Source organism: Lepus europaeus, chromosome 19, assembly GCF_033115175.1.
Source record: "Lepus europaeus isolate LE1 chromosome 19, mLepTim1.pri, whole genome shotgun sequence".
Lineage (NCBI taxonomy): Eukaryota > Metazoa > Chordata > Mammalia > Lagomorpha > Leporidae > Lepus > Lepus europaeus.
Window position 1 is genome coordinate 55103607 of NC_084845.1, and position 21355 is coordinate 55124961.

At 54.7% G+C, this 21355-nt stretch overlaps 1 protein-coding gene across 1 annotated transcript in view; it reads left to right on the plus strand.

Annotated features, from left to right (window-relative positions):
* The window catches only part of CDH1 (cadherin 1), a 69054-nt gene extending 49668 nt beyond the window's left edge, over positions 1-19386 (plus strand). Inside the window, exons 4-16 of the mRNA XM_062175873.1 lie at positions 1613-1756; positions 1887-2042; positions 2604-2748; positions 5506-5681; positions 5813-5941; positions 7470-7652; positions 8966-9210; positions 10576-10721; positions 13690-13914; positions 14217-14444; positions 16577-16707; positions 17097-17240; positions 18746-19386. Of these exons, the coding sequence (XP_062031857.1) occupies positions 1613-1756; positions 1887-2042; positions 2604-2748; positions 5506-5681; positions 5813-5941; positions 7470-7652; positions 8966-9210; positions 10576-10721; positions 13690-13914; positions 14217-14444; positions 16577-16707; positions 17097-17240; positions 18746-18955 (2262 nt within the window). The 3' untranslated portion in view covers positions 18956-19386. The remainder of the gene's footprint in view (positions 1-1612; positions 1757-1886; positions 2043-2603; positions 2749-5505; positions 5682-5812; positions 5942-7469; positions 7653-8965; positions 9211-10575; positions 10722-13689; positions 13915-14216; positions 14445-16576; positions 16708-17096; positions 17241-18745) is intronic.
* Positions 19387-21355: the final 1969 nt, after the last annotated feature.

Below are 21355 nucleotides of genomic sequence, written 5' to 3' on the forward strand. Positions count from 1 at the left end.
CTCTTGGGGCAAAAGTGACTCCCAGTCCAGAACTACTGGTCTACCTGACCTGATGCTGCCTGGGTTTTTGGCACTGGGGGATTGAATGGAACCGAATGGTGGGTAAAGGCTCGGCTGCTGTGTGGCATTGAATCCAGCCCTCTCTTTGCCTTTCCAGTGGGGAGGGGCTTGGTAGAGAGAGGGATGAACCAGTGGGAAGCTGTGGCCCACTGGGCTGTGCTTTACCTACTGGTCCCCATGCTACAGGTTGGGTGTCCCTCTTCTAAAATGGTTGGGACCAGAAGTGTTTCAGATTTCAGATTCCGGGAGATTCGCACACACAGAACGAGATAGCTTGGCAGTGAGACCCAAGTCGAGATGCAGAACTTGCGTCTCATATAAATCTCCCAGGCGCAGCCTGAAGCCAGTGTCACTTTTGTGCATGGATGGAATTTTCTGCTTGTGTCACGTTGGAGCTCAAGAAGAGAGCCTTCGCCGTGCATCTGGGTGCCTGGCCCCAGGTCTGCCCCACACCCAGGGCCCTGCCAGCATCAGCCTTCAGATACATGTTCATGGCTGTGAACGGCCGGCCGCGTGTCCGCCTAGGTTCTCAGTGAGGATGTTTCTGGAGAGCCTTGCTGCCTGGAGCCAAGTGCGTTTGCCAGGTTCTCAGCTGCTCCCACTGCGCTCCCACCCATCATGTCTGGGGGGAGTTCCCACTGGGCTGGTTTGTCTGTAGTGCAGAGGAGCGGTGCGTGTATCTGCTCATAGGCACATACACATGCAGACAGGCAGAACCGGGGAGGGCTCTGGGGTGCCTCGGGCCCCATCTCATCTCTACCGAGTACACCTGGAATCATTGAGAGCCAGGACGTAGGACTTGAATCACACCTGGCAAATGGCCGTGGGTAGGGGGGGGGAGCTGGGGCTTGCTCTGCAAACGCTACTGTTACCGCGCCGCACTTGGAAGCGCTCCAGTGATTTGGGTTTTCCTTCCCTCTTCAGCCAAGGTTTCCCTGCGCATACACAGTCCTTACTGCGCACGAAAACCGTTCAATACAGATTGTTTCCAGTGGAAACCCTATGGGTGTGCCACGGTGAGGTGAACAGACCTGCACTGACCTCAGGGTGGTTCGTGGGATCCATTCCCCACACTTACTAATACGGCCGACAACTCTGCTCCGGGGCCCTGGATTCCTGGGAAAGACGTACACAGAGAAAATGGAAACCCCCGAGCTTCTAGCAGTTGAATCATCCCTGGTATTAACTCCCTGCTGCATCGTGTCGCTGGAAGAAGGACAGATGCGTTGTTTAGGCTGGAGCTCACTTGGGAGTTCTCATGTCAAGCCCTACAACCTGTTGTTGTGTGTTCTTGGTGACGACTTGGACCCCAGACACCACGAAGGGTCAAGCGGGAACACGATCTTACACGGCCAAGGGGTCCGTGCGTTTTGTGTTGCCCGCTCTTTTTGGAGAATGTGTATCTCACTGGTCATTGATCAGAGAAGGTGTCACTAAGGGAAAGCCACACTCTGCCTTAGACAGACCAGATGACGCCTCCTGGATGAGGTGGGCCGTCAGACCTGTAGTGTCGCTCCCGATTCTCATTTTTGTTCCCCCTCTTTCCTTGAAGGAGTCTTCCCCTGGAGCCAGCACAGAAGTGCTCACGTTTCCCGACTCCCACCATGGTCTCCGAAGACAGAAGAGGGACTGGGTTATTCCTCCCATCAGTTGCCCAGAAAATGAAAAAGGCCCATTTCCTAAAAACCTGGTCCAGGTAAGGAAGGCGGTTCTCTATTTGGGAGAAATCGAGCAGAGCAGCACTGGGGAGAGAAGGGGAGGAGACCTGACCGGGGGAGGGGTGTCGTTGCTCAGCGGCCCTGTTTTCTTTTGGCTCCTGCCTTCAGATCAAGTCCAACAGGGACAAGGAGACCCAGGTCTTCTACAGCATCACCGGCCAGGGAGCCGACACGCCACCTGTTGGTGTCTTCATCATCGAGAGGGAGACGGGATGGCTGAAGGTGACGGAGCCTCTGGACCGAGAACACATCGCCAAGTACACGGTGAGTGCCTCCGAGGAGCTTGGTTGACAGTAGGTTGGCTTCCGTCCAGAATCTAGGTCAACCCAGATCAGATCCCCGACATGGGAGGGGCTCGACCTGTTGCCAAGGAGACGAGAGAGGGGCACCCGGGACAATTTGAAGTTGTGAATTGTTTTCCTTTTAGGAGAAAGGAGGGGCAGTGCTCACGTACCATGTGTGAGTTTAGACCCAGGATATCAACCTGCTCTTGGCTTAAAGGAGCAGTGGTGACGCTGCGGGAAGAACCAGTTTTGGGACTTGGTAGCAGGCAGTGTGGTTTTGGGACGGCTGGAGGGAATGTGTTGGTACACATGCAGAGGGGTCTAGGGCAACTCCAGACTGGATGGCTTTATCCCTACTGGGCCTGATGCCCTGGTCCTCGGGGTGGGAAGCAGAAGGGGGTCAGGATCTCACTGAAGCAGCAGCCCAGGTCTCAGAGCAGAAGTCGCAGAGGCCGGAGGATCCCACACTGCCCTGGCCAGGCCCATCCTCTGCCTCTTCGTCCTCGCCTGGGCCCAAGTAACCTTCCAGTGGCTCCTGCAGCTCTTCTCTCACGCCGTGTCATCGAACGGGAACGCCATCGAGGACCCGATGGAGATCGTGATCACGGTGACGGACCAGAACGACAACAGGCCTGAGTTCACCCAGGAGGTCTTCAAGGGCTCGGTCATGGAAGGCGCACTGCCAGGTCTGTCCAGGAACGAGCGGCTGGTTGCCTGGAGTTGGGGTCAGGCCCCTGACGTGGACCCTTGCTGGGGACAGAACTTGTTTGGGAGCCTGTGTGTGTGTGCGTGCGCATGGAACACAACCTAGCCTCAGGAATGTGTGTCTGATGGAGCAGTGATAGCCACCCCCCACCCCCCCAACACATCAGTGCTTGTGTATTGCTCTTTGTTCTTTTAAGGTTTATTTATTTATTTGAAAGTCAGAGTTAGCCATCATTCTTCCGTCTGCTGGTCCACTCCCCAGACAGCCACAAACATCAGGGCTTAGCCAGCCAGGAGCCAGGAGCCTCATCCAGGTCTCCACATGGGCGGCAGGGGCCCAAGCGCTTGAGCCATCTTCTGCAGCTTTTCCCAGCCCATTAGCAGGGCACTGGATTGGAAGTGGAACAGCCAGGACCCATATGGGATGCTGGCATCACAGGTGGAGCTTTACCTGCTTTGCCATAACGCCACATGTGCTGCTCATACAACATGCTGACCCGTATTAAACGATGACAGAGTGTCTCCCAGGTGGCTGAACCGGTTTGCATTCCCACCAGTAATGTATGTCCTGGGCCTGCGGGACATTTTGGCATTTGCCTGCCTGTCATGTGATTGCGTCTTAGCGCAGTTTAAAAGGGCATCTCAGTGATTACCAGTGAGCTACACAACTTTGCTAGCCAGTTGTGTTTCCTTTTCAGGACTGTGTGTGTGTGTGTGTGTGTGTGTTTCTGTTGGGCTGGTTGTGTTCCCTAGTGATCCTTTTCCTAACTGTGTAGTGTAGTTGTTTAAAAAAATTTTACTTATTGAAGGATAGAGAAAGAGCACTCCCATCTGCTGATTCACTCCCCAAATACCCACAACATCTGGAGCTGGCCAGGCTGAAACCAGGAGCCAGGAACTCAATCCAGGCCTCCCATATGGGTCGCAGGGACCCAAGAACTTGGGCTGTCACCTGCTGTCTCCCAGGTGCAGTAGCAGGAGGTGGAGTTGGGAGCAGAGCCAGGACTTGACACTAGGCAACTCCAGTGTGTGACGCCAGTGTCCTAATCAGTGCCTTAACCACTGGGCCAATTGCCTGCCCCCTTGTTGATTATTTTTTTAAAGATTTATTTTATTTATTTGAAAGGCAGAGTTAGAGAAAGAGAGAGAGAGAGAGGTCTTCTATCCGCTGGTTCACTCCCCAAATGGCCACAACGTCAAGAGCTGGGCCGACCTGAAGCCAGGAGCTTCTTCCAGGTCTCCCATGTGGGTGCAGGGGCCCAAGGACCTGAGCCATCTTTCACTGCTTTTCCAGGCACATTAGCAAGAACCTGGATCAGAAGTGGAGAAGTTAGGACGTGAACTGGCTCCCATATGGGATGCTGGCACTGCAAGCTGGGGCTTTAACCCTCTATGCCACAGTTGCTGGGCCCAAACCCTACCCTGTTGATTTTTAAGTTATTTATATGTTCTAGATACTAGACTAGAGACACTAGTCTCTTGTCAATCACACGTGTTAATGAATACTTTCTTCCACCTTGAAGGCAATGATCTCAAATGACCATGTTCTCCAATAAAGCCGCAATGACAAGCCAATTGTGGAAAGTTCTGAATTTTTTTTTTTTTTTTTTTTTGTTTTGACAGGCAGAGTGGACAGAGAGAGAGAGAGACAGAGAGGAAGGTCTTCCTTTTTGCCGTTGGTTCACCCTCCAATGGCCACTCTGGCTGGCGCACTGTGGCCAGCACACCGCGCTGATCTGAAGCCAGGAGCCAGGTGCTTCTCCTGGTCTCCCGTGCGGGTGCAGGGCCCAAGGACTTGGGCCATCCTCCACTGCACTCCCAGATCACAGCAGAGAGCTGGCCTGGAAGAGGGGCAACCGGGACAGAATCCAGCGCCCTGACTAGGACTAGAACCTGGTGTGCCGGTGCCGCAAGGCGGAGGATTAGCCTATTGAACCGCAGCGCCGGCCGCTGGAATGTTTTCTTTCTTTCTGTCTTTCTGTATTTCTTTCTGTCTTTCTTTCTTGGTCTATTTAATTGGAAGGCAGAGGAAAACAGGAGAGAGTGATTGATTGATTGTTCATCTTCTGGCCCACTGCCCAGATGGTTGCAATGGCCATGGCTAGACCAGGCTTAAGCCAGGAGCCTGGAAACTCCATCCAAATCTCCCACCTGGGTGCAGGAACCAAGCACTCCGGTCATCCTCCGCTGCCTTCCCTCGCACATTAGCAGGGAGCTGGATCAGAATTAGAACAGGCGGGACTCAAACTGGTGCTTTTATGTAATGCCAGCATTGCAGATAACAGCTTAAGGCGTCGCCCTACAATGCCAGTCCCTGGATTTTTCTTATCCTTGATGCCATTCACTCAGTATAAGCCACATCACAAAGTGTTGTAGAGATGTTTAGTCCTCAGATTCACCTCTGCGTGCACCCGAAATGTGTGTTGGAAAAGTTGGGTCCTCGTTTGGCTTGATGCTTTCTTCCTCCCATTGTGCTTTAGTGAGAACGTCAGAGAACTGGCATCAGCCGCTAGTGTGGGAGCCTGGCTGTTGCCGGCATCCGGGGAGTTAACTGGTGGGAAGGAGCTCGCTCCGTCCGTCTCTAACTCTAACGGATAAAGTAAAAGTTCAGCACTCAGGGCGCAGGAGCTGGGACATGACCGCATCGAAGCTGCCTTCTGTCCCGTGGGGACGAAGTTGGCCCCAGGGCAGCTGTCAGGTTCCCAGCCTGACGGCGTCTTCTCCCCCGGGGCAAACAGGGACGTCCGTGATGCAGGTCACGGCCACAGACGCAGACGATGACGTGAACACCTACAATGCCGCCATCGCCTACGAGATCCTCAGCCAGGAGCCCGAGCTGCCGCACAAGAACATGTTCAGGATCAACCCGCAGACCGGAGTCATCAGTGTGGTCACCACTGGGCTGGACCGAGAGGTCAGGAGGACCCAGGGGGCGTGGAAGCCGCTGTGTGGTTGGCTAAATCCCGCGGCAGTGCGAGGCCACTTGTCACAGATCGAGGGCCGCTGCCCCCCATCCTAACCCGAGTGTGTTTGGTCTCTCCGCAGACGTACCCCGTGTACACCCTGGTGGTCCAGGCTGCCGACCTCCAAGGCGAGGGCTTGAGCACCACGGCGGCGGCTGTGATCACGGTCACCGACATCAACGACAACCCTCCTGTCTTCAACCCCACCACGGTAATCCTCCGGCTGTGCTGGCCTCTGTTTGGGAGCCGAGCTTCCCCGCTGCTCCGGGGAGGCCCTGCGGGCGCGCTCCCCAGCCTGGGCAATGCCGACTGAGAACCCGGAAGCCAACGCTCCGGGCTGGCCGTTGTCCTCGGGCATCTTTTTTCCCATCCCTGGCCCCGAGGCCCCTTGGTGGAAGTCTGCGAAGATGCAGACAGCGCCCCCCGAAACCGTGTCCTTGCCTCACGCGTCCTTGTTGCGGATCTTACAGGGGTTCATTTACTCGCTGGGCAAATGTTTCCTGTTTGCAGCTGCGCACTGTGGCGTGCGCTGGAGGCATCCTCACAGACAAAGCACACACAGATTCTGTTCTGTGGCTCAGCGTCCAGCCGGGGAGATGCTGAGTAGTTTGCAGGCCTGACTGAATACCAAGTATATTAAGTGCATTCTGGCAGAAGGCACCGAGAGCCGAATGGAAGAACTTACTGTATCAGTTAGGAGTTGAGTTATTGGCTGGCTACATAGGCCTGATTATTTAAACAAATAGGGTTAACTCTTTTTTTTTTTTTCCTCTAATGTGGCAAAAAGCCTGCAGGTAGATGGGGTACTCTTTGCTGAGGCCACTTGTCACCTTAGTGTGGTGACAGCAAAGACCAAGCCTACTTTGTCCTGCTGGCCCCCCAACCTTAGTACAAAGCCCTTCAATGTCACCTGTGGCCCAAAGTGGCTGCTGGAGCTCCAGCAGTGCTATGCATACTCCACTCAGGAAGGAGGCCAGGGTGAGAGGCACAAACGGCGTTGCTGCTGAGTTAGATCCTCTTAGGAAAGCCATTTCTGTGATGAGCTATTCCATAAGTGTTGCTTGTATCTCCTTGGCACTGCCATCTGCTTCGGAAGCTGGGTGAGGTAGCGTGTTAGCTGGGCACGGCCCTGCCACCACTAACACAGTGAAGAGGGAGAGTGGCTGGCCACGGTCAGGCAGTTAGCAGCATCTGCTGTCCTAGCCTCGTCACGGCGAGTACAAGGAGTGACGTGTATAGTGAGGTTAGAAAGTCCATCAGTGAAAGGTGGGACGGGAGGGTGGAGTAGTGGTTCAGACAGAGGGACCGGTGTGTGCAAAATTCCCTGAATGCAGAGGAAGCTTGGTGCATGCAAGAACTGAAAAGATGGCCAGTGTGACCCCAGGGAAGAGAGCCAGACAAGGCAGGTGTCCAGGAGCTCGCAGGTAGAGGGCAGAATGTTAGAATTTGTCCTTGGGCACAAGGGCGCCCTCATGACCAGACTCTGGATGGAGGGTGCACGGGGGTGGAGCTGGACCGCAGTGTCCCATGCCTGGCTTAGGTCACTGCCACAGCCGGGCCAGCAAGCTCTCAGGGGCTTGGGGAGCCAGGGCCTTGGAGAGCTACGCACAAAGGTACCAGTGCCGCTGGGCCTGGCTTGGCCTGTTGCGCCACCTCCTGTGGGCTTCGTTAGTCCCTGGGCCCTGGGCACCCCAGGCCTCCACATACCAGGATGACCTGTTTCTCCCTTGGCTCTGCAGTACGTGGGCCAGGTGCCCGAGAATGAGGCCAACTACCTGGTCACCACGCTCAAAGTGACCGACAAAGATGAGCCCAACACCCCGGCCTGGGAGGCCGTGTACACCATATTGAATGACCCCGAGGGCCAGTTCATTGTCACCACGGACCCGGCCACCAACGACGGCATCCTGAAAACAGCCAAGGTTTGTGCAGTGCCAGGAGGGGATGTCCCCCAGCTGTTCCCACCAACCCCCATCCCCGGTCCCCTGAGGTCTTCTTGGGTCGGTCAGCGTTTGCTGTCCCTGGGCCTGGTGAGATGGTGTGGGGGTCATAGCGACCCACAGGCCAAGCGGAAGAGGATGTCCTGTCTGCTTTCACACGCTCCTTCCCAGACCACACTCCACCGCCTTTTGCAGATGGCAGGAAGCAGGGTTCCGGAGGCAGAGAGACAGACGCAGAGCCCTCTCGTCCACTGAGTCACTCCTCAAATGCCCGAAACACTTAAGGCCGGAGCAGGCCAAATGCGGGAGCCTGGAACTCCATCCAGGTCTCCCGCGTGGCTGGTGGGGAGCCAAGTGCCTGGGGGTCACCTCCTGCCTCTCACTGTGCACGTTAGCAGGAAGCTGGGATGGAACCCAGGCGCTCCGATGTGGGAGGCCGGAATTCTGGGTTGCGTCCTAACTGCTGTGCCAGCCCCTGCCTCAGATACGGCCGTCCTCGAGAAATGTCTTAGAGACGTGAAAACCGAGACGTTTTTGCTGAAGGTAGTCACGGAGTTCATGGGCGTCTGGCCCAAGCCCAGAGCTTCAATTTCCGTTTGAGTAAGCAAGCAGCCAGGTGTGAGAACTGCTGATGTGGACTAGATAACAGCCATTGCTCTAATCTTTTTCTTTTTCTTCTTTTTTTTGACAGGCAGAGTGGACAGTGAGAGAGAGAGACAGAGAGAAAGGTCTTCCTTTGCCATTGGTTCACCCTCCAGTGGCTGCTGCAGCCCGTGCACCGCGCTGATCCGAAGCCAGGAGCCAGGTGCTTCTCCTGGTCTCCCATGGGGTGCAGGGCCCAAGCACTTGGGCCATCCTCCACTGCACTCCCGGGCCACAGCAGAGAGCTGGCCTGGAAGAGGGGCAACCAGGACAGAATCTGGTGCCCCGACCGGGACTAGAACCTGGTGTGCCGGCGCCGCTAGGCGGAGGATTAGTCTATTGAGCTGTGGCACCGGCCTAATCTTTTTCTTGATATACAATTTTTTTTTAAGCCTCTTTTTTTTTTTTTTTTAAAGATGTATTTATTTATTTGAAAGGCAGAGTTACAGAGAGTGAGAAAGAGAGAGAGCGATCTTCCCCCTACTGGTTCTACTTCATTCTCCAAACAGCTGCAATGGCTGGGGCTGGGTCAGGCCAAAGTCAGGACCCCGCACTCATCGGATGCAGGGGCCCAGGCCCTCGGGCATCTCCGCTGCCTTCCCCGCACCCCGGCAGGGAGCTGGACCTGAAGCCCGGCCTTGTTCCGTCCTCAGGGCTTGGACTTCGAGGCGAAGCAGCAGTACATTCTCCACGTGACCGTGCAGAACGCCGTCCCCTTCGAGGTGGCCCTCCCCACCTCCACGGCCACCGTGACCGTGGACGTGGTGGACAGGAACGAAGCCCCCATCTTTGTGCCTCCCGAGAAGAGGGTGGAGGTGCCAGAGGACTTCGGCGTGGGCTTGGAAATCACGTCCTACACCGCCCGGGACCCGGACACGTTCATGCAGCAGAAGATAACGTAAGCGCGCTTCCCCAGCTGCCGGGCAACAGCTGGGTGTTTTATGTACATGTGCAGACATACGTGTTATTTTATAACCTTACCCATGTAATTGTATGTGATGTTTCATGGCAACTTATCATCGGTAAGCCCTTCTCTTGTTTGGTTCACTTTTTAAAGAAGTTTTATTCATTTATTTGAAAGGTAGAGTGAAAGAGACAGGAGGAAAGAGAATCTTGCAACCACTAGTTCACTCCCCAAATGCCCACAACAGCCAGGAAGGAGCCAGGCTGCAGCCAGAGCCTGGAGCTCCATCTGGGTCTCCCGTGTGGGTGGCAGGGACCCGAGCACTTGGGCCATCTCCTGCTGCCTCCCAGGTGCAGGAAGCTGGACTGGAAACCGAGGAGGGACTGTAGCCCAGGCACTGCAGAGTGGAATGTGGGTGTCCCAAGTGGTATCTTAACTCCTGGGCCAAACTCCTGGCCTCAGCCCTAGGTCCTGTAGTGTTTGGGGAGCCCCTTAGGCCTGGAACAAAGATGACTTCCTGGGGCTGGCCTTGAGGGATGGTGGATAAAGCTGCCACCCGCAATGCTCTACCCACTGCGGTGCCAGCATCCTATATGGGCGCCGGTTCGCATCCTGGCTGCTCCATTTCCAATCAGCTCCCTGATAATGTGCCTGGGAAAGCTGCGGAGGATGGCCCAAGTACTTGGGCCCCTGTACCCATGTGGGAGATCAAGGTGAAGTTCTGTACTCCTGGCTTCCGCCTGGCCCAGCCCCGGCCGTTGCAGCCATTTGGGGAATGAACCAGGCAGTGGGAGACCAGGCTGTCTCTGTCTGTCTCTCTTTATCTCTGTCAGTCTGCCTTTCAAGGTCTTTTGACAAAAATGGTATTGTTGAAAAAGAAAAGACAGGCTGAGCAATGGTTCAGAATTCATGGGCAGCAGCGAGACAGGCCCACTGAGTGCCAGGCATGACCCTAAACCAGGAAGGGTGCCGGCTAAACATCGCCCTCTTGAGAAAACTGACCATCTGAATATGTGTCATTTATTTAACGATAGTATCTGTCAAAGTTTTAGTTCCTGAAATTAAAAGTTGTTGTTGTGCAAGCACATGCTTTGTTCTTGGGAGATAAGACGTAGATGAAAGCGTCAGAGCACAGGACTGTGATGTCCACACCTGGCTGGGCAGGATGAGAAATGGTGTGTGTCAACGTGCGCGTCAGCCGAGGCTGTGTGTGTGCGCCGGGGGCAAGGGCAGGTGCCGGCGCCGGCACCCGGCCCAGACCAGCCGGCTCTGCGAGGCTGAGCGGGGGCCCAGTGCTGGGGCAGGCGCCTTGCCTTCTGCAGCCGTGCCCACGCTCAGCCCGAGCTCGTGCCTTTTCAGGTATCGGATTTGGAGGGACGCCGCCAACTGGCTGGAGATTAACCCAGAGACGGGCGCCATCTCCACGCGGGCGGAGCTGGACCGGGAGGACACGGACTACGTCAAGAACAGCACGTACACGGCGCTCATCATCGCCACGGACAACGGTGCGTCTGGAAGCATGTGCTCACTGCTCGTCAGGTGTTCCTGAGCCACATCCTGCTCGTGTGAAAGTCGGATAATCTGGGTCCCACAGAGACCCCTTGTCACCATACCCTTCCCCAAGGGAGCCAGATTGATAGCTCAGGTCCAACCCTTAATACTCACAAGAATTGGGCTGACTGCTTAATTTTTAGACCCCTGACTTCTTAATTTTACTTCCTTATTTTTCTCATCTTTATATCCATAGGCCCCCCCCCCTTTTTTTTTATATGAAAGGGGGAATAAAGATTTATTTATTTACTTGAGAGGCAGAGTTACAGACAGACAGAGGGAGAGACAGAGAGAGAGGTCTTCGATCCACTGGCTTACTCCCCAAATGGCCGCAATGATTGCAGCTGAGCCAATCCAAAGCCAGGAACCAGGAACTTCTTCTGTGTCTCCCACATGGGTACAGGGTCTCACGCACTTGGGTGGCCATCTTCCACTGCTTTCCCAGGCCATCAACAGGGAGCTGAATGAGAAGTGGGGCAGGGTTCGAGACCCAGCTCTTCCACTTCCAATCCAGCTCCGGCCATTGTGGCCAATTGGGGAGTGAACCAGCAGATGGAAGACCTCTCTCTCTGCCTCTCCTTCTCTCTCTGTATAACTCTGACTTTAAGTAAATAAATAAATCTTAAAAAAAAGAAGTGGGGCAGCAAGGACTTGAACCAGCACCCATGTGGGTTGCTGGCACTGCAGGCGGAAGCTTAACCTACTATGCCACAGTGCCGTCCTCCCGGCCCCTTTTTTTAAATAAATTTATTTGGTAGGCAAAGAGACAGAAGAGAGGAAGAGAAGGCTCCTGTTCACTCTCCAGATGCCCGTCACACCTAGGCCTGGGTCTGGCTGAAGCTGGGAGTTTGGAACCCGACACAGGTCTCCCGTGTGGGTGGCAGGGACCCACGTCCTTGAGCCATCACTGCCGCCTCCCAGAGTCCACATTAGCAGGAAACTGGAACTGGAGTCAGAACTCAAACCCCAGCATTCTGTTAGGGGATACAGGGATACATTCTGTTAGGGGATACAGGTGTCGCCTTAAACTGTTTTTGCTGAATGCCCACTCCTTACAGGATAGTGGTTTTTTGTATTGTTTTTTAATTTATTTAAAAGAGAGAGGGAGAGAGAGCAAGCGATCATCCATCCGCTGGTCCACTCCCCAGATGACCACAGTGGCTAGAGCTGGACTAGGCTGAAGCTGGGAACCTTGAACGTCATCCAGGGTCTCCCATGTGGTAGTAGGGAGTACTTGAGCCATCTTCCACTACCTTGCAAGGCCTGGATTGGAAATGGTACAGCCAGGACTACAACCAGGCACTTTGTTTTATTTTATTTTATTTTATTTTATTTTATTGATTTATTTATTTATTTTTTGACAGGCAGAGTGGATAGTAAGAGAGAGAGAGAGGAGACAGAGAAAGGTCTTCCTTTACCGTTGGCTCACCCTCCACTGGCCGCCGCGGCCGGCGCACTACAGCCGGTGCACCACGCTGATCCAAAGCCAGGAGCCAGGTGGTTCTCCTGGTATCCCATGGGGGAGGGCCCAAGCACTTGGGCTATCCTCTTCTGCACTCCCGGGCCATAGCAGAGAGCTGGACTGGAAGAGGGGCAACCAGGACAGAATCCAGCACCCCGACCGGGACTAAAACCCGGTGTGCTGGTGCCACAGGCGGAGAATTAGCCTATTGAGCCACGGCACCGGCCAACCAGGCACTTTAATACAGGATGAGGGCAGCCTGAGAAGCAGCTTAACCCACTGTGCCATACATACCCACGTGTGTGCGTTTAAAATAGAAAAGATTTATTTATTTACTTATTTATTTGAAAGGCAGAGTTACACAGGGAGAGACAAAGAAGTGGAGCAGCCAAGACTTGAACCAGTGGCCGTTTGGGATGCTGCCATTGCAGCTGGCAGTTTAACTTGCTATACCACAGTGCCATCCCCAAACATGTCTTTTAATGTAAGGTCTAAGAGGAGAATGAAGTTTTTTTGTTTTTTTTTTGTTTTGTTTTGTTTTGTTTTTGTTTGTTTGTTTGTTTGTTTTTGACAGGCAGAGTGGACAGTGAGAGAGAGACAGAGAGAAAGGTCTTCCTTTTGCCGTTGGTTCACCCTCCAATGGCCGCCGCGGTAGGCGCGCTGCGGCCGGCGCACTGCGCTGTTCCGATGGCAGGAGCCAGGTGCTTCTCCTGGTCTCCCATGGGGTGCAGGGCCCAAGCACTTGGGCCATCCTCCACTGCACTCCCTGGCCACAGCAGAGAGCTGGCCTGGAAGAGGGGCAACCGGGATAGGATCGGTGCCCCGACCGGGACTAGAACCCGGTGTGCCGGTGCCGCAAGGCGGAGGATTAGCCTAGTGAGCCGCGGCGCCGGCCAGAGAATCTTTAGAAAATCTATTAGCACATTTAAATAAAAAATTTTTAAAATTCATTTTACATGATAAATGCTCATCTGTCACAGGAATATTCATAGGGCCAGTGTTGTGGTATGGCAGATTAAACCTCCTCTTGCAACATTTGAATTCCACATCAGAGTGCAGGTTCAAATCCTGCCTGTTCCAATTCTGATATAGCTTCCTGTTACTTACCCTGGGAAGGCATTGGAAGATGGCTAAAGTGCTTGCTGTGAGGCCGTTGGAGAGTATACCAGCAGATGGAAAATCTCTCTCTGTGTCTGTCCTCTCTCTCTAACTTATTCAAATAAAAAAAAAAAAAAAAAAAAGAGACATCCTTGGTGTGGGCGTAACTTGAGCAATGTCAGCATGGGAGTCAGTGTGTCAGCCACCTGCTCAGCTTCGAGTGAGTGGCTGGGGTGGGTAGGACGGAGCCCCGTGGCTAGGGCAGGGCCTGGTGAGGCACCGCCGAGACCTGGCCTTGTGGGAGCCAGTGAGAGTTCGTGCGCGTTCCTGAGCTGTGACATTTCCTGTCTGTTTTCCATCAGGTTCCCCACTTGCCACCGGCACTGGAACCCTTCTCCTGATCCTGTCCGACGTGAATGACAACGCGCCGGTGCCTGACCCGCGCAGGATGGACTTCTGCCAGAGGGACCCACAACCTCAGCTCATAAACATCATCGATCCCGACCTTCCTCCCAATACCTCCCCCTTCACCGCAGAGCTCACGCACGGGGCCAGCGTCAACTGGACCATTGAGTACAGTGACCCACGTAGGTGCTGAGCGGTCTCCACACCTGGCTCTGACGGCCTTGTTCCTCCCCTCACCCCCTGCCTCCTCCGAACCGGCTTCTTCCGAGTGTCCCTTCTGACCCCCTGTCCCTTCTGCATTTGGGGCATCGCACCAGGGGCCCTTCTCTTTCCTGGTATCCAACTTGGAGACACGCTGCCCCATAATCGGAAAGCCCGGCAGGTCTCCCTCCCTGTGCTCAGCGTTGGAAGCCCTTTATTCTAGAATGAGCTCTTCTCCCCCCGCCCCGCCTGCCCCATCGCTGACTTGGGTCGCCTTCCCCAGGTCAAGAGTCTATCATTTTGAAGCCAAAGAAGACTTTAGAGCTGGGCGACTACAAAATCAACCTGAAGCTCGCGGACAACCAGAACAAAGACCAGGTGACCACCCTGGACGTGCTCGTGTGCGACTGCGAGGGCGCCGTCAACAACTGCATGAGGGCCACGTACGTGGAGGCGGGCCTGCAGGTCCCTGCCATCCTGGGCATTCTCGGAGGAATCCTGGCTCTGCTGAGTAAGTGCGGCTGCGGCCTCGGCCTCGACTTCCCTGGCTCCGGGTTAACGCGATCAAGGCAGGAGACTTTCCAGAACAGTGGCTCACAGAGAATAGAACTCTGTCTCTTCGCCAGCATTTCAGAGGCGACCGCTCAGCCTGCGAGGCGGCCCTATCCATGGAGTGAACAGGGCACCCAGGTTCCCTCTGTTTGGTTTGTTCCCTGCCTGAACTCGAGTGCATCCAAGGCGCGCATGCGCTGGTCCAGTGGGTCTGGCCTGGGGCCTCAGAGTCTGATTTGTCACCAGCTTCCGGGTGGTGGCGGCATTGCAGGCCCTTGGACCACAGGCAGAAGAGCAAGGCCTCTGAGTTCTTTGTGGGTGGGGCCTGTTTGCAGCCGGTGATGTCTTGTGCAGCCCCACGTCCACAGTGGAGAGACAGCCCCTGGCACAGGTAGCGAGTGCCCCATGTTCCAGGTGACCAGTCGTGGGCCAGGGAAGTACATTAGCATCTTTCTGATTTCACAAACAGTGGGTAGGTTGGGTCCTGTCATCTGAAACCTCCCCCAGGGTGAGCATTGTGTGGCACAGGGAGCGAAGCTGCTGCTTGCCATACCAGCACCCCATATCAGAGCGCCGGTTCAAGTCTCGGCTTCACCACTTCTGATCCTGCTTCCTGGTAAGGCACCAGCGGAGGCACAGTGAGGATGACGGCCTGGTGCTTGGACCCCTGCCACCCACATGGAGTTCCTGGCTCTTGGCTTCAGCTTAGCCCAGCCCTGGTTGTTGTGGCTATGGTGGAGTGAGCCAGTGGATGGAAGAGCCCTTTCTCTTTCTGTACTCTGCCTTTCAAATAAAAATGAACAACTGTTAAAAGATAAAACTGGGGGCCTGCGCTGTGGCGTAGTAGGCTAAGCGGCCTCCTGCAGCGCCGGCATCCCATATGTGTATGCATACAAAATTAAGTGTCCCAAAAATAGTCCCAAGACCAGGTGGAAATTAAACAGATTTTGGGGCTTGCTTACATAATTTTTATCTAAGGAAAAGATTAAAAAACATTCTGTGGGTTACCCATGGTTGGGTAGCAATAATATCCACAAATCAGTCTCGTCTAGGCTGACCTAACAGCTCTGCTCCTAACTCTAACTCCTGGTCTCTCCATCCCTTCTACCCTCGGAGGACCTCTCCTCCCTCCCTCGGTCACACCGGGCTTGCTCCTGCCTCGGGGCCTTTGCTGTTTCCTGTGTGGGAAACAGTTTCCCCAGACGAGGGGCACTGACAGTGAGAGCCTTCTGAAAGTTCAGGGCCCCATTTGGATTCATGTCACAAGTGTCGTACGACATCCGGCACCTTCAGGCACGTGTGCATCCTGTGGGTTCACATCTGTGAGTGTTTCATTTATTTTCCAACATTTAAAAAAATTGCTCTTTTGGCCGGCGCCGCAGCTCAATAAGCTAATCCTCCGCCTGCGGTGCCGGCACACCGGGTTCTAGTCCCGGTCGGGGTGCCGGATTCTGTCCCAGTTGCTCCTCTTCCAGTCCAGCTCTCTGCTGTGGCCTAGGAATGCAGTGGAGGATGGCCCAAGTGCTTGGGTCCTGCACCCCATGGGAGACCAGGAGAAGCACCTGGCTCCTGGCTTTGGATCAGCACAGTGTGCCGGCCGTAGAGTGCTGGCCACAGCGGCCATTGGGGGATGAACCAACGGAAAGACCTTTCTCTCTATCTCTCTCACTGTCCACTCTGCCTGTCCAAAAAAAAAAAAAAAAAAGAAAAAATTGCTCTTTTAATTTATTAGGAAGGCAGAGTGACAGAGACATAGACATGGAGATCTTGCCTTTGCTGATAGCTGATAGATTCAACCAGGCTGCATCTAGGAGCCAGGAATGCCACCATCCGGGGCTCTCCTATGGATGGCAGGGTCCCCAAGTACTTGAGCCATCACCTGCTGCCCCCCGGGGCGCTCATGAGCAAGAAGCCGGATCAGAAGCCAAGCTGGGACCCAAACCCAGGCCCCTCCAGTATGCAATGTGGGCCCCCAAACAAGCATGTTACAGGCAGCTGCTGCCCGTGGCTGTGCGGGGTCACCAGGTGCCCGCTCTCCGGCCGCCTTTCCTGGGACGCTCATCACCCTTGCTCTCCCTCTCCCCGCCGCAGTCCTGGTTCTGCTGCTGCTGCTGTTTGTCCGGAGGAGAGGGGTGGTCAAAGAGCCCTTACTGCCCCCAGAGGACGACACTCGGGACAACGTGTATTACTACGACGAGGAAGGAGGCGGAGAGGAGGACCAGGTGCGCTTTTCATGCTCAGTGGCGCTCCCGTGATTCGGAACAAGTGATGGTTCTCAGGGGAAGGCATTTGAAATAGCTCTGTGCTGCCTCGGGTACAAGAAAACAGGCTTTGTCATCAGCCTTCATCATCGTAGCTACTATGGCTACCGTTTACTGATCACTGGCTGTTGTGTACTGAGATGAGGGAACCGAGGCCCAAGGTCACACAGCCAGGAGGAGGTGGCCCGGCTGTTCTGGCTTCACAGCCCACTGTTCTGAGGCGCACGCCCCTCGCTGTCGCCCCCCCAGTGGTAGTTCAGGCGCCAGCCAATACCATAATCCCCCAACCGCACATAGCCCCGTGTCTGTGGCTACTGCTTTTTGTCTCCTGATTACCTTTTTCTCCAAAGGACTTTGACTTGAGCCAGCTGCACAGAGGCCTGGATGCTCGGCCCGAAGTCATTCGCAATGACGTGGCCCCGACCCTCATGAGCGTGCCCCAGTACCGCCCCCGACCTGCCAATCCTGACGAAATTGGGAACTTCATTGATGAGGTATGTAAGCCGAATCCAAAAGGCTCTTGGGATTCTTTCCCTTGCCCAACCTCTGAATCCTTTAACCTAAGAACTGCGTGAAAGAATTTAGTTGATCTAGAAAATGTGGTTTGGTTTCATTAATGGACCGCTGTGTATACCACTGCCAGCTGGGGCGTGATATTGAGTGTGTATTGCAGGTCTCCCTGAGAGCTGGGGAAATAGTATCCACACTGTAAATGTCAGAAATTCATTCAGCTCCAAACAGGAGAAGCATAAGCAGATAGGAGTAGATTTATCTCCCGTGAACAGAAGGGTGAGGAAGCACATCACGTTCCTACTCCATCATCTTAGCCTGTAGATCCTTGCTCTCGTGCTTGTTGCCTCATGATCACAAAAGGGATGCCATGCTTTCATGCATTTAGTTTGGGGAAAGATGAGAAGGAACTGGGAGTGGGGATGAACAGAGTCCTGGAAGGGAATGTCGCCACCTACTGTCTCACTCAGGGACTGCAGTGACTTCCCGGGCTTGCCTGATGGTCCAGCGGCCCTCTCGGCTGGTTTTGCTTTAGCTCTACGGGAGTTGCTGTCACTGTCACTTTGCAAGGCACAGCAGCGGGCCAGGAGACCCTTGGAGCCAGGGACCTTTGGCGGAAAGGGCCTGTGTAACCATCACTCTCCATCCAGGTCCTTTTCAGCACTAACAATCAGCGATGGAGCATGATATTTAGTTGTAGTATTTAGAGAAAAATTGTAGGGATTAAGTTATTGCTATTTTAAAAGTATAAATTATATATGTCAAGGGAAGGTGGGTTGCAAATCTGAGGGCAGTCCTTGTAGCTCAATGGCTTAAACTGCTTCTTGGGCTACCCATGGCCCATCCTGGGCAGCAGCAACAGATTAGGACCCAAGTCCTTGGTCTCTGGCAGTCACGTGGGAGACTCGGATGAAGCCTGGCTTCAGCCTGGCCCAGCCCTGGCTGTTATAGCCACTGGGCAGTGAACAGCGATGGAAGCTAGTTCTCCCTCTCCCTGTCCTCCTCCTGCCCTTCTCTCCCACTTTGCCTTTCAAACAAATAACACAAAAAACATGAAAAAGACTGGGTTCCAGCAACTCCAGGCGCCTGTTATCCAGGAGCAGTAGCAGGGCGGGGCTCGGCTCCTGACCCCCTGTCCTGGCGTGACGGGGTGGGGCTCCGCTCCTGACCCCCTGACCTGGAGTGATGGGGCGGGAGTGGGGGCCTCTGCTCTTGACCCCTTGTCCTGGAGTGACGGGATGGGTTCCGCTCCTGACCCCCTGACCTGGAGTGATGGGGCGGGGGGGCCTCTGCTCCTGACCCCCTGTCCTGGAGTGACGGGGCGGGCTCCGCTCCTGACCCCCTGACCTGGAGTGATGGGGCGGGCGGGCGGGCTCCGCTCCTGACCGCTGTGTCGTGGCCGGGTTTGTCACATGTTGCGGGGACAGCAAGAGAAAGCCTCTTGCCTCTTGTCCCTTCACTGAGAGATGCTGTCCCCGGTCTTTGCCAGAACCTGAAGGCGGCCGACAGTGACCCCACGGCGCCCCCGTACGACTCCCTGCTGGTGTTCGACTACGAGGGCAGCGGCTCCGAGGCTGCCAGCCTCAGCTCCCTGAACTCCTCGGAGTCCGACCGAGACCAGGACTACGACTACCTGAACGAGTGGGGCAATCGCTTCAAGAAGCTGGCCGACATGTACGGGGGCGGCGAGGACGACTAGGGGCCCTGAGCAGGGTGGGGCCCCAGAGGATGCCGCTGTGGTTTCTTGGCTCCCCTCCTCCTTCCAGCTGAGTTCCCAGGAGAGACCCTGATCAAGGGTGCAGTGCAAGGTAGTTAGGATTTCCACTCTGTCGCTCTCGTCTGTGTGTGGTAGAAAGGTTTTTTCGACTTACTCCTCGTTTTTCTTACACGGTCCTGATGTCCCAGAGGCTCCCAGATGTGAACGTTCCAAAGGAACAGACTCCATCCACACCCACGTGGCTGCGCCAGCAGTTTGCAGATTTCCCTAAGGGGCCTTTGTCTGGACTTTCACAGGAAGGGGGGTCAGCTGCCCTGGCGGTCTGCTGCTCTCCCCATCCTCGCACCAGGGTCCCCTGTCCCCAACTGCTCTCCCCCCGCCCCAGGTCCCACTCCACCTGCTAGTGCCCCCCCCCCCCCGCCCATGCACAAGTGGCCCCGCCCTCTCAGGGCAGGAGGCGGGGTCTCAGGTAGGCCCCGCGGTTGGCTGGGTTCTGCATCCTCTAGTTCGTGGTTTCCTTTTTCTTCTCCGAGCCCTGACGTTCCTGGTTCTCCACAAGGGAGCCCGGGCCGGGAGAGGCCATGGATCCTCAGGTGACACTTAGTTTTCCGTGTTTTATCACTGACATGAAAGAGTGATAGTGAGTCTGAGAACGGTGCCTGTGTGCTGCCGCCCAGGACAAGGAGATGGGCGGGCAGCCTGGCACCCTGCGGGCCCGCCCACCTCACAGCCACAGCAGGATGTGGGAGTCGCTCTCGGGCTTCCTATCCAGGGTCCGTGGGCCCTCGTTCGTTCCCGAAGCCCAGAATTCCCAAGTGCCTGCTTTTGATGGTGTCTGCAAAATATGCTGGCTGATCTGGACACGTTTGCCCAGTTCCAGGTGTGCACAGAAAACTAAGAACGTTGCAGCTTCCAGTTTCTTTCCTTAGGAGCAGGAATTAAACAGTGCCCTGAAGGGTGTTAAGGAGTTGGTGTTGTGGCACAGGGGTTGTGACCCCACGTGGGAACACCAGTTCCATCCGGGTTACTTGGCTTCTGACCCAGCTGCCTGCTACTGTGCCTGGGAAAGCAGTGAATGATGGCCCAGGTACTTGGGCACCTGCACCCACAGGGGAGACCCAGATGGAATTCCTGACTCCTGGTTTCAGCCTGGCCTAGACCTGGCTGTTGTAGCCATTTGGGGAGTGAACCATCGATCTTTCACTCTCTCCCTCGCTCTCTGTCGCTCTAACTTTCAGACCAATCAACCAATCAGTCTTTTAAAAAATGTTAAACAGGGCCAGCGCCACGGCTTAATAGGCTAATCCTCCGCCTTGCGGCGCCGGCACACCAGGTTCTAGTCCCGGTCGGGGTGCCGGATTCTGTCTCGGTTGCCCCTCTTCCAGGCCAGCTCTCCGCTGTGGCCAGGGAGTGCAGTGGAGGATGGCCCAAGTGCTTGGGCCCTGCACCCCATGGGAGACCAGGAGAAGCACCTGGCTCCTGCCGTCGGATCAGCGCGGTGCGCCGGCCGCAGTGCGCCAGCCGCGGCGGCCATTGGAGCATGAACCAACAGCAAAAGGAAGACCTTTCTCTCTGTCTCTCTCTCTCTCATTGTCCACTCTGCCTGTCCAAAAAAAAAAAAAAAAAAATGTTAAACAGATCTTGATTTGGATTTTTTTTTTTTAATTCAAAATGCAAATCTCAACTTTTGACAACCACAGGAAGAGTTTCATTGAGATTGCTTTACTGTATGTCAGCTGTTTTTGGAAGAAGAAAATCATCCGTGCAATCACTTGTTGGGATTGTCTTCACTTTCCTGCGGTTCCTACTGTGTCTAATGCAGTTCTGTGTAGAGAAAGTCACTGTAGTTCTGAGTGCATTTATGTGTGGGTGCTGATAATTTTGTATTTTCCTTGGAGGTGAAAAAGGAAAGCAACTCAAGCCCGGAAAATTATTCTCAAAGATGCATTTTTATAAATTTTATTAAAGAATTTTGTTAAACCACTGTCACACGTGTTTTGTTTGGTTCCCAGGTCCATTGGCAACACGGGGAGAAGCATCAGGCTAACTTCTGCTGGGGTACACCAGGGGCAGGGTGAAGTTAATAGGGCAACCGTCCATCCACGTGGCAAATGACAAAAACCACTGAAATTCCCACGTTGCTGGGAGACCACTGTGGGCTGAGCTGAGGGGCAGAAGCGAAGGGACTCTTGACCTAGTTAGCAAAGTTAGTGTAGGTCGTGGTCTTCCACCGTGGGGAAGACTGCAGCCCCCTCCTTAGGGGACGGGCAGTAATTTCTGGAATGCAATCAAGTCACTATTGGAGATGCTACTAAATATCCTGCAGCACACAGGATGCCCCCTGCTACAAAGAATCGTCAGTGATGTCATGGCTGAGAAACG